Here is a 26390-nt window from a genome sequence, read left to right on the forward strand (position 1 = left end):
GCAGAAAACAAAGAAGAACAAAACAGCCTCTTGATGAAAGTGAAAGAGGAGAGTGAAAAAGTTGGCTTTAAACTCAACATTCAGAAAACTAAGATCATGGCATCTGGTCCCATCACTTCATGGCAAACAGGTGGGAAACAGTGGAAACAGTGGCTGACTTTATTTTTGGGGGCTCCAAAATCACTGCAGATGGTGATTGCAGCCATGAAATTAAAAGACGCTTACTCCTTGGAAGGAAAGGACCAACCTAGACAGCATGTTAAAAAGCAGAGACATTACTTTGCCAACAAAGGTCTGTCTAGTCAAGGCTATAGTTTTTCCAGTAGTCATATAAGGATGTAAGAGTTGGACTATAAAGAAAGCTGAGTGCCTAAGAATTGATGCTTTCGAAGTATGGTGTTGGAGAAGACTCTTGAGAGTCCCTTGGACTGCAAGGAGATCCAACCAGTCCATCCTAAAGGAGATCAGTCCTGGGTGTTCATTGAAAGGACTAATGTTGAAGCTGAAACTCCAATACTTTGGTCACCTGATGCGAAGAGCTGACTCATCTGAAAAGACCCTGATGCTGGGAAAGATTGAGGGCAGGAGGAGAAGGGGACGACAGAGGATGAGATGGTTGGATGGCATCACCAACTCAATGGACATGGGTTTGGGTGGACTCCGGGAGTTGGTGATGGACAGGGAGGCCTGGCATGCTGCAGTTCATGGGGTCGCAAAGAGTTGGGCATGACTGAGTGACTGAACTGAACTGAGTTTTCATATTTTTGTTATTTAATATTATAAACACTGTAATGAAAATCCCTGGATACCTATGTCTGTGCTGTCTATAACTTTGAGGTCAAACAACTTTTTTTTTTTCTTCTCTGTCTGGAGAGCTTGTTCAAACAACTTTTTTAAAGTTTAAAGGCACTTGTATCTTATTTTCTAAGAATTTGCTTCTCTTGTTTCTTTGCTTTTCCAACTGCAACTGGACAGGTTTTTGTCTCATTCTTTTTTAATTTTATGATATTATGATTATAGAAAGTTACATGCATGAATATGCTTTTTGAGATATATGAAAATTGTTTTTGAGTTTAAATATATGTTCAATTTTTTTAATGTTTTTCATAGGTACTTAAATAGGCTTTTTCCCCCCTGAATTTGGAATAAGTTTCTGGAAATACAATTCTAAATACATTTATTTGGTACAGTACTGTACCAAATACAAATCCTCAGTATTCTTTTCTAATTGTGTTTATTTGATCAAATGATCAAATAGGTTAATATTTACCACAATAACGTGAATTTTTAAATGTATACTTATATTTGCTAACATATTTAGAAGCTGTGATCTTGGTTGCATTAAGTTTCATAATTATTATCTTTTTTGGTGGATTTTAAGTTTTTGATATCATCAGGATGACGGGCTGGATGATAGGTGGGAGAAACAGCAACAATCTCAGTTATTTGGATGATACCACTCTAATGCTCTAATGGCAGAAAGAGAAGAGGAACTAAAGAACCTCTTGATGAGGGTGAAGGAGAAGAGTGAAAAAATCCAGCTTAAAACTAAATATTAAAAATACTAAGATCATGCTATCTGACCCCATTACTTCATGGCAAATAGAAAGGGAAAAGGTAGAAGCAGCGACAGATTTCCTCTTATTGGCCTCTAAAATCACTGTGGATGGTGACTGCAGCCATGAAATCAGAAGACTACTGCTTCTTGGCAGGAAAGCTATGACAAACTTAGCGTGTTGAAAAGCAGACATCACTCTGCCAACAAAGGTCCGTGTAGTCAAGGCTATGGTCTTCCCAGTGGTTACATGTGGTTGAGAGAGCTGGACCATAAAGAAGGCAGAGCACCAAGAATTGATGCCTTTGAACTGTGGTGCTGGGGAAGACTTCTGAGAATTGCTTGGACAGCCAGGAGATCAAACCAGTCAATCTTAAAAGAAATCAAGCCTGAATACTCATTGGAAGGACTGATGCTGAAGCTGAAGCTCCAGCATTTTGGTCACTGATGTGAACAGCTGAATCATTGGGAAAGTCCCTGATGCTGGGAAAGATTGAGGGCAGAAAGAGAAAATGGTGTCAGAGGATGAGATGGCTGGATGGCATCACCAATGCAATGGACATGAACTTGGGCAATCTCTGGGAGATGGTAAGGGACAGGGAAGTCTGGCATCCTGCAGTCCACGGGGTTGCCAAGTTGGAAATGACCGGACAACTGAACAACAACATCATCAATTCTATCACCACTAGTATTAATATTCCCATATTTATTTATTGTTATTTGCTTGTTACATATATTCCATCCCTTTATTTTCAACCTTTATATATGGCTTTAGGAGTATTTCTCAAAAACAAAATGAAATTCAGTTTTTAACCCAAGCTGAGAGCTATTATCAATTAATAGAATTTCATTCATGTATATTTATTGTGATAACTGACATGTTCATTTTTTTCTTCCCTCTGCTTTTTTGGTTGATCAGTGGTTTTTTAATGATTTAGAAATTGTACATCTTATCTTCTTTTCTAATGGTAGCCCTTGAAATTTGAAAACACATAGATAAACATGTACTTTTCTATTTCTCCCAAACAAGGAAAGAAACTTGGCAAACTTCAACATCCTTTCTCTGAGGATATTCTGGGATTATTATTTTCAGGTTGTTAAAGTTTTTTACATTATGTGCTGTGCTTAGTCGCTCAGTCGTGTCCAACAATTTGCGACCCCATGGACTGTCGCCCGTCAGGCTCCTCTGTCCATGGGGATTCTCCAGCAAGAATACTGGAGTGGGTTACCATGCTCTCCTCCAGGGGATCTTCTCAACCCAGGGATCAAACCCAGGTCTACCTGCAGTGTGGGCAGATTCTTTAGTAACTGAGCCACCAGGGAAGCCCACTTTTTAATGAATCTTTCCACAACATCATTTCTTTAATTCAATGCTTCCTATTTCTTACATTTACTGTTCATTTTGTAACAGCACCTTGCTCAGTAGTTTTTTTCAGAATGTTCTGTGGGCTTTTTATGAGATTTCAGTTCTGCCAATCAGATATACATGGGTAAGCTCTGAAATCAGAACTGAACTACGTGCGGAAGCAAGAACACCAGATACACATTTTATTGGTATGAATTATAGTAGAGTCAAGTTTTGAGGAGAGGAATGGGGAACTTCCTGACCCCTATGTGAAAAGTGGAGGCCATGGTTCGGACAAGTATCCTGACCTCCCCAGCTCCCAGACTGTAGCAAAGATGGCAGTGTCCTTGGTGGACTGGTTCTGTGGTATCACTCTGGTATCCCCTCCAGGCTCAGCCTAGAGACTGCTTCCCTATCCCTTTCAGTGATTTTGTAGATAACTGATTTCTTGTATATCAGTTGTTTTCTCCTTACTCTAGTCAAGGGGAATTATCCATAAGTGAGTCACGACTGACACACCATCTTTGACTTTTCTCCTATCCATGCCGCACCCTGTCAGTCAGTGTTTTCTGCCAGGTACACTTCTATGTACTTTTCAAATTATCTTCTCTATTCTTTCTTAGTGCAGACCCTTATAACCTCTCTCCTGGAATACAGGCTAGCCTCTTGCGTGCTCTCCAGCCCTTCCTTCTCTGTCCTCTCAAATGGCAGCCATTCGAGAACATGAATCTAATCACCTGATTGTTGTGCTTAACTACGAAGCACAGTATTCATTTTGTTTTTCTGGGCTCTTCAAAATCAGATCACAACCAATCTTTCTACTTTCACTATCACAATTCACAATCATCCTATGCTCTAATTATAACTGAATTATTTACAGTTCCCTGTGCCTTTGCAGATCTCCTTCCCTCATACCCTGTATCTAAAAAAACTCTTATTCATTCCTGACAAGCTAGAAAAATCTTAACTCCTTTGTGAAGCTTTCCCCACTGTTCTTCCAAAGCGTAGTCTCTCCTATACTCTTACAACATCTGAAATTTCTTAACTTATTAGCTTATAAACTAATAAGTTAATTTATTAGCTTATAAGCCACAAAAAAGCAAGAACTTTATCATATTCATCTTTATAGCTCCAACACTTTGGAGAAGGCCAGACAAAAACAAATTTAGGATGTTTGTGGAACGAATAAATAGCACAATTAAGAAGTGTATGTAATGTATTACTTTGTCTGGTGCAAAATACTTCTTATAAAAACTATAGAAATTAAAGTTTACCTGGCATCACCCAGTATTGAAATCAGTCGGTACTGGGGTAATTCAGAAGATGCTACATGTGCTAGGATTCCAAACAGCCTCTCAGCCATTATCATATCATTTTGCGTCACCTGAAGAGACAAATAGGAAAGGGGTAATAAAATGACATTGCCTCTTAACTTGATACAACTAACATAATCTCATAGAAATGTCCAGATTAGATATTTTCTTGTAGGGACCTCCCTGGTGGTTCAATGGTTGAGAATCCAATACAGGGGATGCCAGTTTGAGTCTTGGTTGGGGAACTAAGATCCCACATGCTTCAGGGCAACAAAGCCTGCAAAGCCTGCAAACTCTGCAACTACAGAGCCATGTACTGCAAGGAAGACCCCACATGTTGCAATTAAGACTTGATGCAGCAGCCAAAAATAAATTAATTAATTAAAAAATTTCTTTTCAGGGAAAATACATTCTCCTGGGCTGTAAGAAGAGAGTGAGTTCTGACTGATATTTCTCTTTTTTTCCCTGAGCTTGATTAGAATGTAGATTTACAAATGTGGCTTATAGTGATGGAAAAGGGCTGGGAGGTGAGGTGTTAGCTCTGACTTAGAAGTCATGGTTCCTGAGGATTATACTTGAGACACCTTAAATTCTTAATGAACTTTTTTTTTCTTCAAAAATCCCAAAGCTCCTTTGAGTAGAATGATTTAAGGGGGAAAATCTAAGTGTCAATGGAATAGACTAACTTTAATAACTTGTTAAAGGCAAGTCAATGTGTTGTTAATACCTTGTTCCTGAAAGGATAATTTCATCCCTTTGTGAGGGAATGAACATTGGATTAGGAACGGCACTACCGCTCATTCTGAAGTTACATCCACCTTTCTCCCCACAAGGAATAATTTGTCACAGGTATATTCCCCATGTGGGCTCGTTCCTGTGTTAACCAAGAAACTACTAAAAGCTAAAAGCAAGACTTTCATTAATATCTGGGCATATTTTAAATATAAAATTAGGTTTCTTGCATTTTAAATACTATTCCTTTGTCAATATAATTCAGTGGTTCCCAATCAGGGGCCACTTTGGCTCCTAGGGGATGTTTGCAAGTGTCCGGAGATATTTTTGGTTTATTGCAACTGGTGGAGAGATGCTACTAGCATCTAATGAGTCAAAGCCAGGGATGTCGTTAAATGTCCTACAGTGTATGGGACAGTCCCCATAACAAAGAATTACCTGGTCCAAAATGTCAATAGAGCTGAGGTTGAGAGACCCTGGTACATTTTGGATCTTTAAAAACTTTATTCGTAACACTTGCTATAATAACCTACACAGGAATTTTCTGGAAAATAACCCATAATTCACAAGCGACTTATACATGTGAATCACTGCAGACTGACTCTCCCTTCCTTCGCTAGACTTCAGTAGTTAATGAGGCTGCAGCTCCCTGGAATCACTCCTTCAGCTGACAACTAACTTATTTGGTCTAACATAGTCACCTAGCGGCCAGTGCAGGCCACTACTCCATCTCTTCCTCTTGATGCTCACATTGCTCACTCTCTCTCATACAAAGAAAAGCAGAAATACAGTATAACATTACCACACACTGTCAAGGATGAGATAAGCAGTTTTATTCTAGGTCTTTTATTAAAAGGTCAAATATCCCTGGGCATTGACACTTTCAGAACTTTAAATCAGAGTACATTACATTGGTTCTTTCTCATTCTTTTCTACTTTATATAATTATATTATATTATTACTTCCTATTTTAAGGTTTTATAATAACTATTATGTCTCCAGTAGTGATCCACATTTGGGTAAATACAGTATTTAGGGTTAATCAAGATAGTGGTTTGGCCATTAATGAGGGAGAATTCCTCACCTATAGCTAAAATAACTATCCTACAGTCCAGGCTAGCTTTGGAAACTTTTGGAACTAATTATTAGATCTGACCAGTGACTTACAACCTCTCTGGGGAAGTACCAAGAGGGTACATAAAACTGAAATAAATCTCTTGAGAACTAGTTGAAGAAATTAATAGTCATCTGAAGGTTCCAGGCTTGCCCTACATCTTCAACAAATACTGATACTGGGGTCATGGACCTACCATAGCTGATGCAAATTTCACATGGCTCTTATACGCTGACCCAGAGACCTCCAGTCTCCTGATGGTATGCTGGAGCTCTCAAGCTTTAGGCCAGAGTTACTTATGGTGTATCAGTTGCAGGGAACTACAGTTGCTATAACCACCCTGCTAGCAAAGTTGATTATAGCTCATCTTACAATAAGGAGGTCTGAATTTTAAGAGATAATCACACTAATACTAGTAGCATATTAAAATATTTTTTCCTTTGGAGGATTATCTAAACTCAGTTCTGGAATTCCACAGTAGAAGAAACATAGTTTCTCTCTCTTCTTCCAAAGTAATATTTAAAGAGAACATGATCTTTGGATAGCTGGGGGATTACCCTTGTGACAAGCTTAGCAGAATCAATCTGAAAAATAACTCTTTGTTAATAATTTTCCAGTTATTCAGGCTCCAGACCTGAATTATACACTGTAGATATGTCCAAGCAGCTGTTACCAACTATTAACAAAGCAATCTAGACTTTTACTTATGGTTGTTTTATTTCCTTTTTCATTCCTGTTCACTGTTTCTTCTTTTAACTTTCCTCCTTGCTTATTTCTCCCTCTTATCTATTCTTTTTAAAATCACTCTTCTTTCCCTATGTACATTTTTTTGCATGTTATTCTTCCCTTCCTCTATCACACCTTTATTAAATGACATTTAGTATCACTTCCCCAGGCCCTTTTGCATGTCAGTATGTAAAACACTCTGAAAAACACAAAGATCACATTACTTATGGAAGTGTTCTTTTTCTTTTCATTTTAAACTGTTATCCTATCATTCCTTCTCAGAATACTTAAAAACAAGAGAAAAAGTATTTACTGTTCACCATGATCTGATTACTAATTTATTCATAAAATATGCCTAGTATATTAGAAATTTTTAGACAAATATTTTTAGCTTTTCAACATTTTAAATATCAGGATTTTTAAAAAAAATTATTTCTCAAAAGTTCAATCATGATTTTACACATAAATTCCTGGATATTTTTACGATTATTTCCCTTTAAAAGGAACATTTTAATTCTACGGTTGACTTAGTGTTCAGCTTACCTCTGTTCCATTTATTTTCTGCATATTAAAATGGCTCAGCCTAAACAGGACATAATATTTCCAGAGTGTAAAACTGACAACTGGATTTCCTTGAGGATCAATTGTCAACTGGTCAACTCGACGGAGCTGTGCTAGTGCATTAAATTGCTGCAGCATTACAAGATTTGTTTCCTTGAATTTAAGGTGCTACAATAATAAACAAAAAAAGGGGTGAATATTGAGTCTAACCATCTTAAAATGTTACCATTAAAGCTTCACTATCATTCCCCAAATAAGTCTAAACTTTAGGGTTAGCTAATATGTTTTCATTAAACCAACTGAATGCATTAAACTTACATACCTTTAATCTACCTAATACAAAATTATTGATAGAATATATTAAGCCACCCAATATTGAACCTGAAGTGATTTCCATTCTGCAAAGGACATCTGCCTATCTATTAACTAACTACGTTTCTAAAAAATTATATAAATATACAATAATTCAGACTCTTCCAGATATTACAATGATTTTATATGCTTTACATGGAGATTAAATCTACAAAGGAAAAACCAGAAGTAAAATTTTCAAAACATTACAAATACAGGGCTCACAGTACTTCTGAGAAGAACTAGTTAACCATTATTACTTTTATCTTGCTAATTACTATGTAGGTTACTTAAACTGGCTATCAGAAAACAAAATACTAACATTGAAATGCTAATAGAAATGTTCTGTCTGTGAATTTGGATGATCTTTTCTAAACACACTGTCTCCACTTCTATCCTTTTTAGAGAGGAGAATATAACAAAAGAACAAAATACATTATAAAAGGGTTGGTGATGAGGAAACCAGAATTGAAAGAGACACATGTACTCCAATGTTCATCACAGCACTGTTTACAATAGCCAGGACATGGAAGCAACCTAGGTGTCTATTGGCAGATGAATGGATAAGAAAGCTATGGTACACATACACAATGGAATATTACTCAGCTATTAAAAAGAATACATTTGAATCAGTTCTAATGGGGTGGATGGAACTGGAGCCTATTATACAGAGTGAAGTAAGTCAGAAAGTAAAACACCAATACAGTATATTAATGCATATATATGGAATTTAGAAAGATGGTAACAATGACCTTATATGCGAGACAGCAAAAGAGACACAGATGTAAAGAACAGACTTTTGGACTCTGGGAAAAGGTGAGGGTGAGATGATTTGAGAGAATAGTATTGAAACATGTATATTAGCATATGAAATAGATCACCAGTCTAGGTTCAATGCATGAGACAGGGTGCTCAGGGCTGGTGCACTGGGATGACCCTGAGGGATGGGATGGGATGGGGAGGGAGGTGGGAAGGGGGTTCAGGATGGGGAACACATGTACACCCATGGATGATTCATGTCAATGTATGGTAAAAATCACTACAATATTGTAAAGTAATTAGCCTCCAATTAAAATAAATACATTTTTAAAAAAAGGGTTGGTGAGGGAAATCATTAGCTAATTGAGAAAAACAAAATGATAACAAAAACTCAAGAGAGAACTCAGAAATCACAGCTTTCACAAATTCATACTAATAATTAATATAATAATACCATAACTGGAAAAGGCTAATTTCTCAAAGTAACTTTAATGAGCTATTAAAATGATTTTAAATGTTGTTAGCAGACTACTATAAAAATTATATGTGAGTATACTTGTCCTGTTAATACCAGGTATAGTAAATGAATATATAATGAAGAGTTAAGTGAGGTCCTGTTGAAAGTTTCCCAAAGCGGAAGCATGCCACTTGAATAAAATTACATTGGTCCCTCATACTCCATAAGGAAGCATTTTCTAGAGAGAAAATTTCCAATATTAACAGAAGACTGCAAGGCCATTTATGAATACTAATGAATACTAATTTAAATCTCAGATTCAGAAATTCAACACAAGAACTTAGCCTCCCTGCCAGACAGAAATTGCATAAATAAAAGTTAAAATAGGTCTTTGGCCTGAATATACAAGTCATGACTGAGAAGAATTCAAATATACAACAAAAAGGAAATGTTTACCAGAGAATTAGGAAACTTAATCTTCAATTTGGGAAGCACTTGGACGATTTCATCAAATTCTATGAAAGTGAAGGACACTGTTGTCACCATTCCTGCTGTTTGCACACTCCAGTTCCGATCCAGACATTCCAGTGCTCCTGAGCCATACAGGGAAAGCGTGTCTCCATCCACTTCAACAAGGTGTGTGTCTGTGACAGATAGACCCTGTAATGTACTGGTGAGTCCTGAGTCCAGAGACCTGGGAAACCCATCATATAATCTTAATGAAAGTTTTATCATGCAAAGTAAATAACAGATTATAAAGATCTGTTGGAAAAGGTATTTGAAATTTTATATCCATTTCTTTTTATTTCAATAATTACACCCAGAGCACCAAAGACTAATTTTCAATAGTACATCTGCAAGCTTTATATTCTATAGTCATATACTTTAATTTAGAAAGAGGCACATGTGAACAAAAAATTACTACTTTTAAACCCAAATTATTTATACTGATGAAAGATAATTGATATTCTATTTAGTTTTAAAACAATACATTTAAGGTAACCAAGAAGGACCTACTGTACATACAGCACATGTAATTCTGCTCAGTGTTATGTGGCAGCCTGGATGGGACGGGAGCTTGGGAGAGAATGGATACATGTATATGTATGGCTGAGTCCCTTCACTGTTCACCTGAAACTATCACATTGTTAACTGGCTATACCCCAATACAAAATAAAAAGGTTTTTTTAAAAAAAAAATAAAAGAATCCATTTAATATAGCATAGATACTTCTGCATATCAAAACAAGTAAGTTTTCCTAGTCTGGAAAGTATTCCACTGTCTGACTGAAAAAACCTGTATTTTACAGAATAATATTTCTATAGTAAGAACAATGTAATATAAAACTACATTTGTAAAATACTTGGGAATTCACATAATAACTGCTAACAACAGTTTCTCTCTCAGAAGCTGGACTAAGGGGTAACTTTGACTCCACCTTTTAAAATATTTCAATGTTGTTTGAAAATATGGAAGTATATATATATATTACAGTTACAGGCAGCAAAATCAACAAAGACTTCCTCTCCGTATTGAACTATGAAATGATAAAAAAAAATCCACTACATACACATACAAAATCACTTCACATACTCTGCTGACTATGATAACTGTTAATATTTTCAAAGTTAGAGCCACACTTTTGTAAAAGGTTACCTAAATGAATGCTCTTGAAGAAAAGAAATAGTTTCAGTTCAGTCGCTCAGTTGTGTCTGACTCTTTGCGACCCTGTGGACTGCAGCATGCCAGGCTTTCCTGTCCATCATCAACTTCCAGAGCTTGCTCAAACTCATGTCCATCGAGTTGGTGATGCCTCCAACCATCTCATTCTCTGTTGTCCCCTTCTCCTGCCTTCAATCTTTCCCAGCATCAGGGTCTTTTCCAATGAGTCAGTTCTTTGCATCAGGTGGCCAAAGTATTGGAGTTTCAGCTTCAGCATCAGTCCTTCCAATGAATATTCAGGACTGATCTCCTTTAGGATGGTCTGGTTGGATCTCCTTGCAGTCCAAGGGACTCTCAAGAGTCTTCTCCAACACCACAGTTTGAAAGCATCAATTCCTAGGCACTCAGCTTTCTTTATAGTCCAACTCTCACATCCATACATGACTACTGGAAAAATCATAGCCGCTTGATCCAACTCAAATTTTCTGCTTCATGAATACAGACATAACTATTTGTTACTCAATCTCAAAACTCAAACAATGCTTTGTTTTCATTATGGAATTTTGTTTTTAAACAGTATTTATTTGCCCTTACTAACATATTAATGTTTTGCCTTCCTTTGGACTCCAACAGAATTTTGTATACTCCTCTGATACATCACTTCTCATATTTAATCATAATTATGGGTTTACAATTTTGGCTAAATTTTTTCATCTTTGGAGGGTCTGGAATCTGTTAATGGGCTTTTCACAATGTAAATGACTGCATTATTAAGGATCTTCAGAAGTTTTATAATGTTGATGTTGTGAGTAAGACTGACAAACCATCACCTTGCTGGTTTATCATGCTTTACCAGATTTCCATGTATTTATTCCATAGGCATCAGTTAACATGTAACATATTTGTTAACACAATAAGAAATTGGGCAATAACATCCATCAACTCTGTGAATATGTGACCAAGAAAATATAAAAAGGATTGATTTCTGCCAGGTTAGTGCTCATGGCAATGATTATTATACAGTAGTATTCAAATATTTAATGAGTAATGGTGTGTGAATAATCTTAGATGAAAATCCTATAAAGGTAATGGTTAATAATAGAACAAAAATAAGATGAGAATTAAGAGCTCCTTATATTGTGGTTTATGTGATAACTGTGTTGAGCTATGTAGAGCAGGTGGTGTTAGTGATAAACAATCTGCCTGCCAATGCTGGACACACAAGAGACATGGGTTCGATCCCTGGGTCTGGAAGATCCTCTGGAGTAGGAAATGGCACCCCACTCCAGCATTCTTACCTAGAAAATTCCATGGGCAGAGGAGCCTGGTGGGCTATAGTCCATAGGATGGCAAAGAGTTGGGCAAGACTGAGCAGTCGACTGAGTGCACACACAACCTGTAGAACATATAATCATTTCTAGAACAGGATAAAGGAGTTACATTTCAATACCACTAAAATAAAGATGGCTTTATGAAAAGAATGCACACCACTGTTACAGCACGTGCCATACTGTACTGCAACTGCTTGTTTCCCTCTGTCTCTCTTACTAAATAATGTGATCCTTGAGGGTCAAACTCTGTCACATTCACTGTAGCAGGTCAGCACCTAGCACAGCTCCTAGCACATGTTGTGCTCAATAAACAGTTCTTTGAAGAATTAATGAATAAGACAATTATGAATTTTCTTATGAGTATCTACTGAATCTTAAAAATGGTGTTCCACACATCAACTGTGGTTTGAACAAAGGGGCAGAGTCGGTGACATAGACACAGGCTAAGGGGTTAGTAAGACGGTTCTTACAGGTTAGGCAAACACACATAATGAAAAAGTAAAGTCAAGGCAAAAAAAAGTTTGCTAGTTAATGTAGTGAAGCCTGATGGCCACGATACTCAGCAAAAGAAGCTGAATCATAGCTATGAGAAGTTGTGTTGTTTTACATCATCTGTTTGAACATGTCTTGTTTCTTTTTTCCAAATGATTAAAAGTTTAAGAATATAAAATTCAAAATAAAATGCCTTTATTAGAAAATGGTTATTTTCTTTAAAAGTTTTTTAGTAAACTGTTAAGAAAATAAGTAAAATAATAAATAAGCCTAGCCTCAGCAAAACAGTTGTACAGCTCCAAAACAAAGCAGAAGTAATTTCCAACTGTTATAGACTTCATATGGACATTCAGTGAAAGCAAATGGCAAGTTTGCTGGGCTGTAGCTAGGAAACAAAGCACCTGTTAAATAGGTCTTACAGGACCAACCCTTTTTCAGTTATTTTCTTTTTTTTCTCCTCAATTAAAAAGAATGAACTTTATTTTTTTAATTAATTAATTTATTTAATTGGAGGCTAATTACTTTACAATATTGTAGTTTTTTTTACCATACATTGACATGAATCAGCCATGGGCGTACATGTGTTTCCCATCCTGAACCCCCCTTCCAACTTCCTCCCCATCCCATCCCTCAGGGTCATCCCAGTGCACTAGCCCTGAGCACCCTTGGGCTGACAATCTGTTTCACATATGATAATATACATGTTTCAATGCTATTCTCTCAAATTATCCCACCCTCACCTTCTCCCACAGAGTCCAAAAGACTTCAATATATCTGTGTCTCTTTTGATGTCTTGCATATAGGGTCATCGTTATCATCTTTCTAAATTCCATATATATGTGTTAGTATACTGTATTGGTGTTTTTCTTTCTGACTTACTTCACTCTGTATAATAGGCTCCAGTTTCATCCACCTCATTAGAACTGATTCAAATGTATTCTTTTTAATAGCTGAGTAATATTCCATTGTGTATAAGTACAACTTTCTTATCCATTCATCTGCTGATGAATATCTAGGTTGCTTCCATGTCCTACCTATTGTAAACAGTGCTGTGATGAACATCAGGGTACACGTGTCTCTTTCAATTCTGGTTTCCTCGGTGTGTATGTCCAGCAGTGGGATTGCTGGGTCATATGGAATATCTGTTTTCAGTTTTTTTGTTTTTTTTTTTCCCAGTGGGTTTTGTCATACATTGGCATGAATCAGCAATAGATCTACACGTATTCCCCATCCCGATCCCCCCTCCCACCTCCCTCTCCACCCGATTCCTCTGGGTCTTCCCGGTGCACCAGGCCCGAGCACCTGTCTCATGCATCCCACCTGGGCTGGTGACCTGTTTCACCATAGATAATATACATGCTGTTCTTTCGCAACATCCCACCCTCACCTTCTCCCACAGAGTTCAAAAGTCTGTTCTGTACTTCTGTGTCTCTTTTTCTGTTTTGCATATAGGGTTGTCGTTACCATCTTTCTAAATTCCATATATATGTGTTAGTATGCTGTAATGTTCTTTATCTTTCTGGCTTACTTCACTCTGTATAATGGGCTCCAGTTTCATCCATCTCATTAGAACTGATTCAAATGAATTCTTTTTAACGGCTGAGTAATATTCCATGGTGTATATGTACCACAGCTTCCTTATCCATTCATCTGCTGATGGGCATCTAGGTTGCTTCCATGTCCTGGCTATTATAAACAGTGCTGCGATGAACATTGGGGTGCATGTGTCTCTTTCAGATCTGGTTTCCTCAGTGTGTATGCCCAGAAGTGGGATTGCTGGGTCATATGGCAGTTCTATTTCCAGTTTTTTAAGAAATCTCCACACTGTTCTCCATAGCGGCTGTACTAGTTTGCATTCCCACCAACAGTGTAAGAGGGTTCCCTTTTCTCCACACCCTCTCCAGCATTTATTGCTTGTAGACTTTTGGATAGCAGCCATCCTGACTGGCGTGTAATGGTACCTCATTGTGGTTTTGATTTGCATTTCTCTGATGATGAGTGATGTTGAGCATCTTTTCATGTGTTTGTTAGCCATCTGTATGTCTTCTTTGGAGAAATGTCTGTTTAGTTCTTTGGCCCATTTTTTGATTGGGTCATTTATTTTTCTGGAATTGAGCTTCAAGAGTTGCTTGTATATTTTTGAGATTAATCCTTTGTCTGTGTCTTCATTTGCTATTATTTTCTCCCAATCTGAGGGCTGTCTTTTCACCTTACTTATAGTTTCCTTTGTTGTGCAAAAGCTTTTAAGTTTCATTAGGTCCCATTTGTTTAGTTTTGCTTTTATTTCCAATATTCTGGGAGGTGGGTCATAGAGGATCCTGCTGTGGTTTATGTTTTCAGTTTTTTAAGGAATCTCCACACTGTTCTCCAAAGTGGCTGTACTAGTTTGCATTCCCACCAACAGTGTAAGAGGGTTCCCTTTTCTCCACACCCTCTCCAGCATTATTGCTTGTAGGCTTTTGGATAGCAGCCATTCTGACTGGCGTGAGATGGTACCTCATTGTGGTTTTGATTTGCATTTCTCTGATAATGAGTGATATTGAGCATCTTTTCATGTATTTGTTAGCCATCTGTATGTCTTCTTTGGAGAAATGTTGGTTTAGTTCTTTGGCCCATTTTTTGATTGGGTCGTTTATTTTTCTGGAATTGAGCTGCATGAGCTGCTTGTATATCTTTGAGGTTAACTCTTTCAGTCAGTTGCTTCTTTTGCTATTATTTTCTTCCATTCTGAAGGCTGTCTTTTCACATTGCTTATAGTTTCCTTTGTTGTGCAAAAGCTTTTAAGTTAATTAGGTCCCATTTGTTTATTTTTGCTTTTATTCCCATTACTCTGGGAGGTGGGTCATAGAGGATCCTGCTGTGATTTATGTCAGAGAGTGTTTTGCCTATGTTTTCCTCTAGGAGTTTAATAGTTTCTGGTCTTACGTTTAGATCTTTAATCCATTTTGAGTTTATTTTTGTGTATGGTGTTAGAAAGTGTTCTTGTTTCATTCTTTTACAAGTGGTTGACTAGTTTTCCCAGCACCACTTGTTAAAGAGATTGTGTTTCTCCATTGTATAGTCTTGTCTCCTTTGTTAAAGATAAGGTGTCCATAGGTGCATGGATTTATCTCTGGGCTTTGTATTTTGTTCCATTGATCTATTTTTCTCTTTGTGCCAATACCACACTGCCTTGCTGACTGGAGCTGTGTAGTATAGTCTGAAGTCAGGCAGGTTGATTCCTCCAGTTCCATTCTTCTTTCTCAAGATTGCTTTGGCTATTTGAGGTTTTTTGTATTTCCAAACAAATTGTGAAATTATTTGTTCTAGTTATCTGAAAAATAAAGTTAGTAGCTTGAAAGGGATTGCATTGAATCTACAGATTGCTTTGGGTAGTATACTCATTTTCATTATATTGGTTCTTCTGATCCATGAACATGGTATATTTCTCCATCTATCTGTGTCATCTTTGATTTCTTTCATCAGTGTGTTATAGTTTTCCATATATAAGTCTTTTGTTTCTTTAGGTAGCTTTATTCCCAAGTATTTTATTCTCTTCATTGCAATGGTGAATGGAATTGTTTCCTTAATTTCTCTTTCTGTTTTCTCATTGTTAGTGTATAGGAATGCAAGGGATTCCTGTGTGTTAATTTTATATCCTGCAACTTTACTATATTCATTGATTAGCTCTAGTAATTTTCTGATGGAGAGTTTAGGGTTTTCTATGTAGAGGATCATGTCATCTGCAAACAGTGAGAGTTTTGCTTCTTCTTTTCCAATCTGGATTCCTTTTATTTCTTTTTCTTCTTTAACTGATGTGGCTAAAACTTCCAAAACTATGTCGAATAGTAGTGGTGAGAGTGGGCACCCTTGTCTTGTTCTTGATTTAAGGGGAAATGCTTTCAATTTTTCACCATTGAGGATAATGCTTGCTGTGGGTTTGTCATATATGGATTTTATTATGTTGAGGTATGTTCCTTCTATGCCTACTTTCTGGAGGGTTTTTTTTTTTTTTTATCATAAATGGATGTTGAATTTCATCAAAGGCTTTCTCTGCATCTATTGAGATAATCACATGGTTTTTATCTTTCAATTTGTTAATGTGGTGTATTACATTGATTGATTTGCAGATATTGAAGAATCCTTGCATCCCTGGGATAAAACCACTTGGTCATGATGTATGATCTTTTTAATATGTTGTTGGATTCTGTCTGCTAGAATTTTGTTAAGGATTTTTACATCTATGTTCATCAGTGATATTGGCCTGTAGTTTTCTTTTTTGTGGCATCTTTGTCTGGTTTTGGTATTAGGGTGATGGTGGCCTCATAGAATGAGTTTGGAAGTTTACTTTCCTCTGCAATTTTCTGGAAGAGTTTGAGTAGGATAGGTGTTAGCTCTTCTCTACATTTTTGGTAGAATTCAGCTGTGAGGCCATCTGCTCCTGGGCTTTTATTTGCTGGAAGATTTCTGATTACAGTTTTGATTTCCATGCTTGTGATGGGTCTGTTAAGATTTTCTATTTATTCTCGGTTCAGTTTTGGAAAGTTACACTTCTCTAAGAATTTGTCCATTTCTTCCAGGTTGTCCATTTTATTGGCATGTAGTTGCTGATAATAGTCTCTTATGATCCTTTGTATTTCTGTGTTGTCTGTTGTGATTTCCCCATTTTCATTTCTAATTTTATTGATTTGATTCTTCTCCCTTTTTTCCTTGATGAGTCTGGCTAATGGTTTGTCTATTTTATTTATCTTCTCAGAGAACCATTTAGCTTTGTTGATTTTTGCTATGGTGTCCTTTGTTTCTTTTTCATTTATTTCTGCCCTAATTCTTATGACTTCTTTACTTCTACTAACCCTGGGGTGCTTCATTTCTTCTTTTTCTAGTTGCTTTAGGTGTAGAGTTAGGTTATTTATCTGATTTTTCCCTTGTTTCTTGAGGTAAGCTTGTATTGCTGTGAACCTTGCCCTTAGCACTGCTTTTACTGAATCCCACAGGTTTGGGGTTGTTGTGTTTTCATTTTCATTCACTTCTATGCATATTTTGAATTCCTCTGTGATTTTTTGGTTATTCAGAACCGTGTTGTTTAGCCTCCATATGTTTGTATTTTTAATAGTTTTTTCCCTGTAGTTAACATCTATTCTTAGCACACTGTGATCAGAAAAGATGCTTGGAATGATTTCAATTTTTCTGAATTTACCAAGGCTAAATTTATGGCCAGGATGTGATCTATCCTGGAGAAGGTTCCATGTGCACTTGAGAAAAAGGTGAAATTCATTGTTTTGGGGTGAAATGTCCTATAGATATCAATTAGGTCTAACTGGTCCATTGTATCATTTAAAGTTTGTGTTTCCTTGCTAATTTTCTGTGTAGTTTGATCTATCCATAGGTGTGAATGGGGTATTAAAGTCTCCAACTATTATTGTGTTACTGTTAATTTCCCCTTTCATACTTGTTAGCATTTGCCTTACATATTGCAATGCTCCTGCATTGGGTGCATATATATTTATAATTGTTATATCTTCTTCTTGGATTAATCCTTTAATCATTATGTTTCAGTTATTTTCTGAATGAGGCTCAAGGTCAGCTTCAAACTCTGGCCAATAGGAAATAGAGGAAGCTGTTCCTCAGGCACAGTGTGCTCTGATTTCCATAAAAAAATAATTCAGGAAGTTTTCTCCCCATGTTCATATGTTGGCGATTTTCCTTCCAGTTTTTCTTGTATGCCTAACAGATATGTCCATATCTTTTTAGTCAAACATACATACATATTATTTATTTTGCTCTATCATTCATTTATTGGCCAAACATTTGCTGAAAGTTCACTGCATACAGGGCACTGTCCTAAGAATTCTGTCCTAGGCAACCAGCTCATCTGCATTGAAAAAGTCAATCAGAACAGAAATCATGGGCAAGTTTTTCGATAAGTCAAAACTTTCTTCACTTTTACTGACTTATGGTCCCAGAAAAATAACCGCTCAAATAATACTCTGTAATTAAATTAATAAGCAAATGGGTATAATTTCTAAAGACCTCAACTCCATTAAACAAATAGGTTAATCTGGAGAGGTATTGTGTCAGGTATTGTGGTAGACATTGGGGATACAAAGATAATAGTTACTTATCCTTAAGGAGCTCCCATTCTGTATGAGGGTGGAAAGCAAGATAAATATGTAAATTAATACTAATATAATATGCTTATTATCAAACAATGAATATTTAAGCAATATGTTACGGAAATGCAGAGGAAAAATGACTAATTGTGCTAGTGCAGAGAAGTCAGGTTTCAGAAGAAGGTAGTATTGATATTTGAACTGGTCCTTGAAAGATAAACAGTAGAATTTTATCAGAAGTAGAAGGAAGAAGCATATTTTATGTAAGAAAAAAAGAAGGAAGAAAGGCACAGAAGCCTAATTACAACACACTCAGTTAAAAACAATTTCAATATGGATGGAACACTGAAATTAAGAAATTAAACACTAAAATACATAGGGGAGTAGAAGTTGAAGATGAAGTAAAAAAATCAGATTTTATCTTACAAGTTTGAGGAGCAGAAAAAGATTTTTAAATAAAAATGTAACAGAACCATATTCAATGCAAGTTTTTACGCATCTCCAGTGTGCCATGCTGGATCATGAACTCCTTATTGCCAAATTCAGACTGAAATTGAAGAAAGTGGAGAAAACCACTAGACAATTCAGGTATGACCTAAATCAAATCCCTTATGACTATACACTGGAAGTGAGAAATAGATTTACGGGACTAGATCTGATAGAGTGCCTGATGAAGTATGGTTGGAGGTTCATGACATTGTACAGGAGACAGGAATCAAGACCATCCCCAAGAAAAAGAAATGCAAAAAAGCAAAATAGCTGTCTGAGGAGACCTTACAAATAGCTGTGAAAAGACAGGAAGCGAAAAGCAAAGGAGAAAAGGAAAGATATACCCATTTAAATGCAGAGTTCCAAAGAATAGCAAGGAGAGATAAGAAAGCATTCCTCACCGATCAATGCAAAGAAATAGAGGAAAACAATAGAATGAGAAAACTAAGATCATGGCATCTGGTCCCATCACTTCATGGGAAATAGATAGGGAAACAGTGGAAACAGTGTCAGACTTTATTTTTTTGGGCTCCAAAATCAGTGCAGATGGTGATTGCAGCCATGAAATTAAAAGATGCTTACTCCTTGGAAGGAAAGTTATGACCAACATAGACAGCATATTAAAAAGCAGAGACACTACTTTGCCAAGAAAGGTCCATCTAGTCAAGGCTATGGTTTTTCCAGTGGTCATGTATGGATGGGAGAGTTGGACTGTGAAGAAAGCTGAGCGCTGAAAAATTGATGCTTTTGAAGTGTGGTGTTGGAGAAGACTCTTGAGAGTCCCTTGGACTGCAAGGAGATCCAACCAGTCCATTCTGAAGGAGATCAGTCGTGGGTGATCATTGGAGGGACTGATGTTGAAGCTGAAACTCCAATACTTTGGCCACCTGATGCAGAGAGCTGACTCATTTGAAAAGACCCTGATGCTGGGAGGGATTGGGGGCAGGAGGAGAAGGGGACGACAGAGGATGAGATGGGTGGATGGTATCACCAACTCGATGGACATGAGTTTGAGTAAACTCTGGGAGTTGGCGATGGACAGGGAGGTCTGGCGTGCTGCGATTCATGAGGTTGCAAAGAGTCAGACACGACTGAACGACTGAACTGAACTGAATAGAATGGGAAAGACTAGAGATCTCTCAAGAAAATCAGAGATACCAAGGGAACATTTCATGCAAAGATGGGTTCAATAAAGGACAGAAATGGTAGGGACCTAACAGAAGCAGAAGATATTAAGAAGAGGTAGCAAGAATACACAGAACTGTACAAAAAAGATCTTCATGACCCAGATAATCACAATGGTGTGATCACTCACCTAGAGCCAGACATCCTGGAATGTGAAGTCAAGTGGGCCTTAGAAAGCATCACTACGAACAAAGCTAGTGGAGGTGATGGAATTCCAGGTGAGCTATTTCAAATCCTGAAAGATGATGCTGTGAAAGTGCTGCACTCAACATGCCAGCAAATATGGAAAACTCAGCAGTGGCCACAGGACTGGAAAAGGTCAGTTTTCATTCCAACCTCAAAGAAAGGCAATGCCAAAGAATGCTCAAACTACCACACAATTGCACTCATCTCACACACTAGTAAAGTAATGCTTAAAATTCTTCAAATCAGGTTTCAGCAATATGTGAACTGTGAACTTCCAGATGTTCAAGCTGGTTTTAGAAAAGACAGAGGAACCAGAGATCAAATTGCCAACATCCACTGGATCATCAAAAAAGCAAGAGAGTTCCATAAAAACATCTATTTCTGCTTTATTGACTATGCCAAAGCCTTTGACTGTGGATCACAATAAACTGTGGAAAATTCTTCAAGGAGACAGGAATACCAGACCACCTGACCTGTCTCTTGAGAAACCTGTATGCAGGTCAGGAAGTAACTGTTAGAACTGGACATGGAACAACAGACTGGTTCCAAGTAGAAAAAGGAGTACATCAAGGCTGTATATTGTCACCCTGCTTGTTTAACTTATATGCAGAGTACATTATGAGAAATGCTGGGCTGGATGAAGCACATCTGGAATCAAGATTGCTGGGAGAAATATCAATAACCTCAGGTATGCAGATAACACCACCTTTATGGCAGAAAATGAAGAAGAACTAAACAGCCTCTTGATGAAAGTGATAGACGAGAGTGAAAAGTTGGCTTAAAGCTCAACATTCAGAAAACTAAGATCATGGCATCCGGTCCCATCACTTCATGGCAGATAGATGGGGAAACAGTGGAAGAGTGGCTGACTTTATTTTTCTGGGCTCCAAAATCACTGCAGATGGTGATTGCAGCAATGAAATTAAAAGATGCTTGCTCCTTGGAAGGAAAGCTATGACCAACCTAGATAGCATATTAAAAAGCAGAGACATTACTTTGCCAACAAAGGTCTGTCTAGTCAAGGCTATGGTTTTTCCAGTGGTCATGTATGGATGTGAGAGTTGGCCTGTGAAGAAAGCTGAGCACCGAAGAATTGATGCTTTTGAAGTGTGGTGCGGAGAAGACTCTTGAGAGTCCCCTGGACTGCAAGGAGATCCAACCAGTCCATCCTAAAGGAGATCAGTCCTGGGTGTTCATTGGAAGGACTGATGTTGAAACTGAAACTCCAATACTTTGGCCACCTAATGCGAAGAGCTGACTCACTGGAAAAGACCCTGATGCTGGGAAAGATTGAGGGCAGGAGGAGAAGGGGATGACAGAGGATGAGATGGTTGGATGGCATCACCGACTCGATGGACATGGGTTTGGGTGGACTCTAGGAGTTGGTGATGGACAGGGAGGCTTGGCATGCTGAGGTTCATGAGGTTGCAAAGAGTCGAACACGACTGAGCAACTGAACTGAACTGAACTGAAGTGTGCCATGCATGGAGCTTGGTTCTGTGGCTGGGAATAAAAAGATGAATAAGATATGTTCCCTGCCCTCAAGGACCTACTCGAGATAGATAAATTGGTCAATTTTGTGGAGAAGTAGGTAGCAAGGAGAGACTGAATGAGGGAGGTTAGTAGGAAGACTAGTGCAATAGTGTCAGCTAGGTTATATAACAAAAAAGAAGGCATCAAGCAGTGGAAAAGGCACTGGCAAGAAAATAAGATAGAACTTAGTTTGAATCCTAGATTTGCCAGAATAAATAGATGACTTTTGGAGCAAGTTACTGAATTTCTTTGTCGTTTTAGTTTCCTTGTATGTAAAATATTGATCATAATACATATTTTTTCAGGGTTGTTATTAAGACTAGAAATAATATTCTAAACCACATGGTGGTGGTGGTTTAGTCACCAAGTCGTGTCTGATGCTTGTGACCCCCTGGACTGTCGCCCACCAGGCTCCTTTGTCCATGGGATTTCCCAGGCAAAAATACTGGAGTGGGTTGCCATTTCCTTCTCCAGGGGACCTTCCTGACCTAGAGATCAGTTCTAAACCATACTTAATGCTTACTTCATTAATGATTTTAATAATAATCATTAATAAAGGAAAACAGATATACCAGGTATTTAAGAGACCATAAAAGTAGGACTTAGGGACTGTGGGGAAGGAACGACAGGGAGGATTCAAAAGGTTTAGAGCAGGTGATGGAGTCAACCTGGCCTAGGTTTTACCCCTATCAAGGCTAAATTCACGCTTTAAGAAATGTGGTATTCCTCTACAGAGGATCCATGCTTTATAATTTGTTTTTCCATGAAGTGCAACACATTTCAATGTATATTTCCCAATTCAAGTACTATTTATATAACAGTAAGGCAGTCTGCCATCAAATAGGAATTCTCTTAAAGATTTTTAGAAGTTAATTCCAAGTCCAAGTGTTCATTAATCCAACTCAAGCTTTATATAAGAATGAATCAGAAAAATATTCTACACCTTCCTGATTAGTAAAGGACTCTTAAACTAGATGATTAACTTAATGCAATAAAGTAATAAGTCCCAGAAACCAGGCTAAATGGAGAATATACTCTTAAATGCCTAAGTGGAGAGGAAAGACACTATTTCAGAGGATCACAGGTTGTTTTTTTTTTTTAAATCTTTATGCATTCTATAATAAGCTAAAATAGAAAGACTTAAAATATTTCGGAAGATTCTTTTTCCAATGAATAAGTGGTGCTGATTCCTATAATAATGTATTTTATGAATTTCTATTACAACATTCATAGGTGTGGAAATTCGTTTTATGCATTATATTTTATTATAGTAGTGTTGGCTAAAATACCACACTGTTCGTAGACAGGAAATGACCGAAAATAAACCAGCTTCACTGTGTGCATCCAATGTAAGCAAAGAAAACATTACACCACGTACTTTCCCATTTCTGGCAGGGGAAAGAAACCTGTAATATGTCATTTTACTATAGAGCTGTCCCAAGTACAGTGAACAGTGAAATCATTAATGGGATATACCACAGTTTTACAGGATTTCTTCCCTTTATATGACTATAATTTTTTTCATGGATACTTATTTTCCAGGCATTCAGTTACACACCCATAAGTCAAAGGTCACACACATTATAACACAAGAATTAGCCACTTTTTTGGCATTATGAAATACTAAAGACCATAAATGGGATTGTTAAAAATGGAAAATCTTATGAAGCATTAAAAAAGCAAATCAGAACCCTAAGGAAGAGACTCTGTGGCCCTCTGACTTTCCACTTCAGATAGAGCCAGGATAATATCATTCCTGAAAGATGAAATTTAACTATATTTTTAAAGACTTACAGAGAATGTAGTAATAAAACTTCTAACTACTTAAAATGTTTCACTTTGTGCTTTCAGATAAAATAGTTGATAGAATTAGCATGTGTTTGAAACCTCTCCCTCCAAGACCCCATTAAGGTAATTAAAAGGTCACAAACTCACAATAACAACAAGTAAAGAGGACAAGGGGGAGACAATCTTTAGCAAGAAGTTTCAGCAAATTTCTGGAAGCTGGAAGGTGAAGAATTTTGAGTGAGGAAGGACAAAGGAAACCATAGCTTTGAATATGAAGTGGAGACAAGAACAAAAATGTCAGTCACAATGCCCAAACTTTGGAAAGGAATGAACAGAGAGATGATGGAAGGTGGGAGTGAGAAGTGAGACTAACACAGGGAGGGGCATTAACTGAAGACCTGCAAGGACCCTACTACTTCCTTCTTCCACTGCCAATAAAGCAGGCAGAGGGGCATTGCAGCTGATTTGGAAAAGGAAAGAATACTCAACAAATCACACTGGAGCAACTGGTTATTCCTACAGGGAAAAACAAGGAAATTCAATCCAACCTCAAACTTACAAATCAATTTCAGATGTAATAAAGACTAAAATATGATAGGCTAAATTTTAACCTTTAGGAAGACAAAATGGGAGAATATTTTTATAATCTCAGTGTAGTAAAAAAATTATTTTACCCTTAAATACAATCCAAATGGGTAAACCATAGAAGAAAAGACATACATATTGGTATCTTCAAAATACAAATGGTATTTAAAGTCAAACAAATACATGATATTGCTTAGGGGGAAAGCAGAGAGAGAAAAGAAAGCTCAGGACTAAAGTCAGAGGAATTCTACCATCTAGAAGTTGAAAGGACAGAAGTACTTGAGGATATGAAAAAGACACATAATCCAAGTAAAAAGTAAATACTACTAGTAATATGATGTAAAATAATAAACTGTAAACAATGGTTCAAAAGGAGATAGTGAGATTAAATTAGGTCAGGGAGCTAGCAGGCTTCAAAAAGAGTGGAGTCTATTTAATAGACAAATAAGAAGTTCAAAGAAACTGGAATGTGGCAAAGGAAGCACAAATCTCTTTGTTAAACAAACAAAAACAGGCCATCAGAAAGCCCAGATAAAAGCCAACTATGTAAGAAAGGCATGGCCCAAATATGAAGCAAACTAACCTGTGGCATGATTTTGAACAAACTTTGAAGTGTAACCTTTGAATCTGATACTAGGACTAGTTTTCTTGAATGGTTTAGGAAGCAGAAAATAAGATATAAGTATACAACTGGACTCTCAAGTAAAAAATAGTTACATGATAATTATATAATCACAGAAATTTAAACACATTATCAGTTTTCAATCTTTGAAAGTGCGAGTGCAAGTCACTCAGTTGTGTCCAACTCTTTGCAATCCCATGGACTGTGGCCCGCCAGGCTCCTCTGTCCATGGAATTCTCCAGGCAAGAATACTGGTATGGGTATTCCCTTCTCCAGGGGATCTTCCCAACCCAGGGATCAAACCCAGGTCTCCCCCAATGAAAGCAGATTCTTTACCATCTGAGCCACCAGGGAAGCCCAAGAATACAAGAGTGTGTGGCCTATCCCTTCTCCAGGAGATCTTCCCCACTCAGGAATCAAACTGGGGTCTCCTGCATTGCAGGCAGATTCTTTACCAGTTGAGCTGATCTTCAGAAGCTACCAACTGACAAATGTAATGGCTATAGAACAAATATAAATGATACCGATCTTGAAATATAAAAGTATAGTTCATAGAATACAAAATTAGAGTACCAAAGGAGAGAAAAGGGCAGGAGAGGGAAGTCTGAACCTCCATCTCTCCACAAAGGCAACAAATGTGATAGCAAAAACTGTCAGAATCAACTTTTTCAGAACTCTGGAATCTAAGAAATATTACAACAACCAGGGGAATGATTAATGAAGAAAAATAATGCTGATTTTTACTAAGACCATTCTGCGGCATTTGAGCTTACCCTGTTACCATCCCCTACTTCCCAGCTCAGTGGCAGCCTTGAACATGACAGCTCACATTCCTTGTGGGGGTTGCTGGTACCAGAGGAAGCAATACATATCTTACTATAAAAAATTGTGGTTATACGTTTTGACATGCCTAGTAGCTCACCAAAGGATCAGCTCAAGGACGTGCCTTTGTTTCCCTGCCTCTGAGCCTCCCCATAGCTGAGGTAACTTCCTGGGTGGCAGTTTTCAAAAGTATTTAAAGGCAAAAATGTGTTCAGCTGCTGCCACATAGGGCAAACAATAGATAGACCAAAAGGACTGAGAAACAAGAGGCTGGGGAAGAAGATATTTATGGGAAGGACTTTGAGGAGCTCCTGTGTATTCCAGGGAATCTACAGGGTGACACTTATGTCCACATTTATGCTCAGAAAAGACCCAAGAAGACTCTAAACATCAACTCCAACTGGAACGACAAAGACAAACAGAGATTCTTAAAAGCAACAAGAGACAAATGACTAGTCCTATATTAATAAAAAGAATCTTCAATAAGATTAATAGCCAACTTCTCATCAGAAACCATGGAAGACAGAGGCAGTGGGATGGCATATTGAAAGGAAAAAAAACCCAAAAACTGTTAACCAAGAATTCTGTATCCAGCAAAATTGTACTTCAAATCTGAGGGAGAAATTAAGACATTTCTAGATAAACAAAAATTGTGAGAGTTCATTGCTAGTATACCTGCTCTATAAAAAAATT

At 37.3% G+C, this 26390-nt stretch overlaps 1 protein-coding gene across 8 annotated transcripts in view; it reads right to left on the bottom strand.

The window, feature by feature from the left end:
- LRRC49 (leucine rich repeat containing 49) overlaps window positions 1-26390 on the bottom strand; it is a 153573-nt gene that overhangs the window by 17155 nt on the left and 110028 nt on the right. For all 8 annotated transcript variants that reach the window (XM_043920862.1, XM_043920861.1, XM_043920864.1 and 5 more), the window contains 3 exons: window positions 9370-9607; window positions 7329-7514; window positions 4175-4284 (listed from right to left, as the gene is read on the bottom strand). In XM_043920862.1, coding sequence (XP_043776797.1) covers window positions 4175-4284; window positions 7329-7514; window positions 9370-9607 — 534 coding nt within the window. The remainder of the gene's footprint in view (window positions 1-4174; window positions 4285-7328; window positions 7515-9369; window positions 9608-26390) is intronic.

This window comes from Cervus elaphus, chromosome 12, assembly GCF_910594005.1.
Source record: "Cervus elaphus chromosome 12, mCerEla1.1, whole genome shotgun sequence".
NCBI lineage: Eukaryota > Metazoa > Chordata > Mammalia > Artiodactyla > Cervidae > Cervus > Cervus elaphus.